The sequence below is a fragment of the Sapajus apella genome, unplaced genomic scaffold (assembly GCF_009761245.1).
Source record: "Sapajus apella isolate SASKATOON/1434 unplaced genomic scaffold, GSC_monkey_1.0 scaffold19, whole genome shotgun sequence".
In the NCBI taxonomy this organism is placed as follows: Eukaryota; Metazoa; Chordata; class Mammalia; order Primates; family Cebidae; genus Sapajus; species Sapajus apella.
The window spans coordinates 14,000,158-14,005,591 of NW_022436959.1; the positions used below are offsets into that span (position 1 = coordinate 14,000,158).

A 5,434-nucleotide genomic window follows, 5' to 3' on the forward strand; every position below is an offset into this window, starting at 1 on the left:
CATGGTGCAATCTCGGCTCACCGCAACCTCCGCCTCCTGGGTTCAGGCAATTCTCCTGCCTCAGCCTCCTGAGTAGCTGGGATTACAGGCACGCGCCACCATGCCCGGCTGATTTTTTGTATTTTTTTAGTAGAGACGGGGTTTCACTATGTTGACCAGGATGGTCTCGATCTCTCGACCTCGTGATCCACCCGCCTCGGCCTCCCAAAGTGCTGGGATTACAGGCGTGAGCCACCGCGCCTGGCGACTACTGGATTCTTATATATGCTTCTACATTCATTCTGTTGAAATATGTTGTTCTGATTGAAGTATATAAAGAAAATGGGTACTCACATACACATGTATTGGAAAAGGAAGACTTAAATGGCTTTTTCAAATAACTGTGGACGTTTTTCTTTGATACTACACCAAAATTTGACAAGTGGTAGTTTCTTTTCTTTTTTTTTTTTTTTTTTTGAGATGGAGTTTCACTCCTTACCCAGGCTGGAGTGCAATGGCACAATCTCGGCTCACCACAACCTCCGCTCACCGCAACCTCTGCCTCCTGGGTTCAGGCAATTCTCCTGCCTCAACCTCCTGAGTAGCTGGGATTATAGGCACGTGCCACCATGCCCAGTTAATGTTTGTATTTTTAGTAGAGATGGGGTTTCACCACGTTCACCAGGATGGTCTTGATCTCTTGACCTTGTGATCCACCCGCCTCGACCTCCCAAAGTGCTGGGATTACAGGCTTGAGCCACCGCGCCCGGCAGGACAAGTGGTAGTTTCTTAAAGGTTAACTATAACATTGACTCAAGCCATACTAATGAACTTTTTGTGCTATATTAAAATCTGATGGTTTATCATGCATGTAGAATAGACTTTCAGCCATGCATAATTTTGAAATATCACACAGTCATTTGAGAGATGCCAGTTCACTGAGTTATGCAGAACTTCCAAACATTAGCAAGTTAATATACAACACCAAAAAATTTATAAAGAGACAGTCTTGCTCTGTCATCCAGGCCGGAGTGTGGCAGCACCATCATAGCTCACCATAACTTTGAACTCTTAAACTCAAATAATCCTCCCATCTCAGCATCCCAAGTAGCTAAGACTCTAGGCATATGCCACCATGCTGAGGCTAATTTTTGTATTTTTTGTAGAGGCAGGGTCTTGCTATGTTGTCCAGGCTGGTCTTGAATTCCTGGCTTGAAGCCATCCCTCCACCTCAGTATCCCAAAGCACTGGGATGACAGGCATGAGCTGCTGCATGCAGCCCTCATATTTGTGAATGTTGCCATCCGTTTCATCACAAGAGAGTTTAAGTACTGAGAAGCCCTCATGCTCATGATGACAAAAAAGTTTTCCAAAATTCCAATTTTTGCATGAAAGTTTTAATTTTGCCTTTGGTAATAAACACTAGCAACTGTTTGCTTCCAAATAACCATAGTTCTAATTCCTTTCAAATCCATACTGTTTTTGAAAAAAAGTGGCTAACTTAGTCACAACTCGAACAATCAGGTAAGATAACCACGGGCATGGGGCAGACACACTTGATGTGTGCTTCCCATTTTATCACATAGAATATTAAAAAGGTGTGTACTCAGTATCAAGGGTTAACAAAATTAATAAATTTTATCTCGTCATAAAGGAACTTCTTAAGTAAGTTCAAATGGCATTAAAAATGTTTTTTATTGTGACTATAATCTACGAGTAATTTATTGTCTCTGCCTTGATTCATACTAAGATACAAGAAGTTCTACTCATCAATGCTTTTGTACCAACAGTGCACAGGTCAACACAGTGAAAAATGGCAACTAATCACTTAGTATTATTATGAAATATTTTTGAACTTATGCAGCTTCTAAAAGGTTATCAGGGATAAAATTGCTAGAATTAGCAAATAAAAATACAGGAGGCCTAGTTAAATTTGAATTTCAGATATACAACAAATACTTTTTTAGTATAAATGTGCCCCAAATATTACCTGGGATGTACATATACTAAAAATACTGTATATCTGAAATTTAAATTGAACTGGATGTCCCATATTTCACTTGGCAACTGTATTCAGGAATCCACATTTTAAGAACCACTGCTTTAGGGCAAGAGGCATTAAGTTCAAATTGGAATGGATTATTTCTCAAGTACTAATACTTAAGCTGATTGAGGGATTAATACTTTGTTTTTTTTTATAGAAAATATCATCTGAAATTATCTTAGTTTATTTGCATCCATTGTCTTCCTCCCTCAAGAACGTAAGATTCATAAGGAAGGGATCTTGTCTGTCTTGCTCATCACTATATTCCTAGCATGGAGCACAAAAGAAATTCAGTAAATATTTGTTAAATGGACAAGTGATAAATAACTAAGAAATGCTGTAATGCAAATGCTCATAGAAAATGAGCAACTAGAACTGAGATAGAGGAAAGATCCCAAGGTTCTGTGATATTGATTAAAAGTGCTCCCAGCTGCAAGGTACCCACTGTTTCCTCAAAAGGGTGGAGGCCCAGGAACACCACAGTGGGTTTGGTAGTCTAGGTTTCAGCCCAAAAAGGGCTTAGGGACTATGGACCAAAAAAAAAAAAAAAAGGCCTGCCTGGTGTGGTGGCTCATGCCTGTAATCCTAGCACTTTGGGAAGCCAAGGTGGGCAGATCACAAGGTCAAGAGATCGAGACCATCCTGGCCAACGTGGTGAAACCCTGTCTCCACTGAAAATACAAAAAAATCTGCTGGGTGTGGTGGCGTGTACCTGTAATCCCAGCTACTCAGGAGGCTGAGGCAGGAGAATTGCTTGAACCCGGGAGGTGGAGGCTGCACTGAACTGAAATCATTCCACTGCACTCCATTCTGGGTAACAAAGTGAGACTCTGTCTCAAAAAAAACAAAAAATAAAAAAACTGTGGTATTCTAAAGCAAATACTATGCCAGGCCAGGTGTGGTGGCGTACGCCTGTAATCACAGCACTTTGGGAGGCCTAGGTGGGTGATCACTTGCGGTCAGAAGTTCAAGATCAGCCTGGCCAACATGGCGAATCTCCATCTTTACTAAAAATACAAAAATTAGCCAGGCGTGGTGGTAGACTCCTGTAATCCCAGCTACTTGGAGGCTGAGGCAGGAGAATCACTTGAACCTGGGAGGTGGAAATTGCAGCAAGCCGAGATCACATTATTGCACTCTAGCCTGGGGAACAGACTAAAAAACCTTTTTAAAAAAAAAAAAAAAAAAAAGAAAAGAAAAGAAAAAGAAATGCTACCCCTGTAGCCCAGCTAAGCCTCCTCACATTTAAACATTATCTATCTCCAGGTCTCAACACACTTTATGAAAAATAACTATTCTTAGAAGGAAAGATAGGGAAGAAAGAACAGCATCGGGCAGCCAAGGCCTTAATGACAGGCAGGGTGTGACTCTTTTATTCACTACAGGAAGCTAAGAGGTTCCAAAGTTGTACATTCAGGGAAACAAGAATGCAGAACCTCTTCCTCGGTTTTATTTAAATGTTTTCTCACAAGAACTACATGTCTTAAAAGGCTATGTTTTCCAAACTTAATCTCTAAATTATAAAGTTTGGCTAGAATACTCAAATACTTTAAACAATGTCCAAACTCTCCTAGTTGGTTGTTGATTTCTTTATTTGTCATTCTTTTGGATTTAGAAAATAATAGTTTTAGAACATATTTTTAAAATGCACAATTTTTCAGTTACCTGAAATATTAGGTTTCTTTTTCACTGGTGAATAAACAGAAAATATCCACTGCCCTGATGATTCCCAAACCTCCATATCTTTTACAATTCCTTCCCTGCAAAAAAGACAAAAAAGCAATAAAAAGTGAAGGATCTTCTTAGCTGCTTGGTAAAATCTATTGTCAATGATTTTCAACAACTGAAATTGTAAATTCTGGTAAAAACATAGTTCAAAATCTTTTCCATTATGTTTTCTGAAGAGTGTTCTTTAAAACACAAGTTTATAGAAGTGTGAAATATATTTCATGGTTATACATAGTATTATAATGTCAGAGAAGTTAATGAGTTTGATTTTCCAATACGCTGAACCATTAACCACTATACTTACCTTAAAAACAATCATAGATACCATACTCCTTTTAGGAATTAAAATCTAAAACACCAACTTTAATCTTTCTGTGTTAATTATCACAAACATCAATAATCATTTAACTGAGAACAAAGTACCACTTACATGATACAGAATTATAACATTTTAAAAGTGGGTTATAGGTCTTCAAAGATCATTTTATCTAATTCTCACATTTTGCAACAGGAGAAACAGACCCACATCCATACAACTAATCTGCGGTAAAGCCATAGGTAGATTCAGCTCTAAATTAAAGTTTCCTCCTAGTCAGACTGTGTCAATAAAAGGAGAATTATCACAGAGAAAACTGTGTTAAATTTAGGATTGCAACAAATACAGAAAGGAGGGTTTTGTTTGTTCATTTACTTAAAAAAAAAATTGGTTGTATATGGTACATGGCTCAAAACGTCTACCACTGGTTCTGATTTAATTAGGAAAAGTAAAAGACTAACAAATTACATTTAAATTCCATCCTGGGCACCATAAGTTGAGGAAACATTACAGATAACCAAGCATTGTTTTGACACCAGTCATAAATTTTATCATAAATATTCTCAAGAAATGTCATGTATCTACTCCACAGTAAATGTAGGAAATCAAATGAGATCAATTTGAATAGGATAATCTAAGTAAAAGTTTTAGAAAGAAATAAGATACACAGCTGGGCATGGTGGCTCATGCCTATAATCCTAGCACTTTGGAAGGCTGAGGTTGGCAGATCACAAGACCAGCCTGGCCAACATGGTGAAACCCCATCTCTAATAAAAACACAAAAATTAGCTGACTTAGTGGCGGGCATCTGTAATCCCAGCTACTCAGGAGGCTGAGGCAGGAGAATGGCTTGAGCCTGGAAGGCAGAGGTTGCAGTGAGCTGAGATTGCACCACTGCACTCTAGCCTGGGCAACAGAGCAAGACTCCATTTCAAAAAAAAAAAAAAAAAAAGAAAGAGATAGTATATAAGTAACCTCCAAGTTCACAAATTGTTCTAAATTACATCATATTTTGTTAAAGGACTTGTAAGGTAGAATGAACTTAAGCAGGACTAATCTTAGGAAGATATTCACAATATAGTGTTATCAACAGAAAGTGGAAAAGGTGTAATTACCCCTAAGAAGGCACTCTACGCCGGGCGCGGTGGCTCACGCCTGTAATCCCAGCACTTTGGGAGGCCGAGGCGGGTGGATCACGAGGTCAAGAGATCGAGACCATCCTGGTCAACATGGTGAAACCCCGTCTCTACTAAAAATACAAAAAATCAGCTGGGCATGGTGGCGCGTGCCTGTAATCCCAGATACTCAGGAGGCTGAGGGAGGAGAATTGTCTGAACCCAGGAGGCGGAGGTTGCGGTGAGCCGAGA

General features: G+C 39.2%; 1 protein-coding gene across 2 annotated transcripts in view; it reads right to left on the bottom strand.

Moving 5' to 3' along the window:
• NUP42 (nucleoporin 42) overlaps positions 1-5,434 on the bottom strand; it is an 18,462-nt gene that overhangs the window by 9,628 nt on the left and 3,400 nt on the right. For both annotated transcript variants that reach the window (XM_032287000.1, XM_032286999.1), the window contains exon 3: positions 3,689-3,783. In XM_032287000.1, coding sequence (XP_032142891.1) covers positions 3,689-3,783 — 95 coding nt within the window. The remainder of the gene's footprint in view (positions 1-3,688; positions 3,784-5,434) is intronic.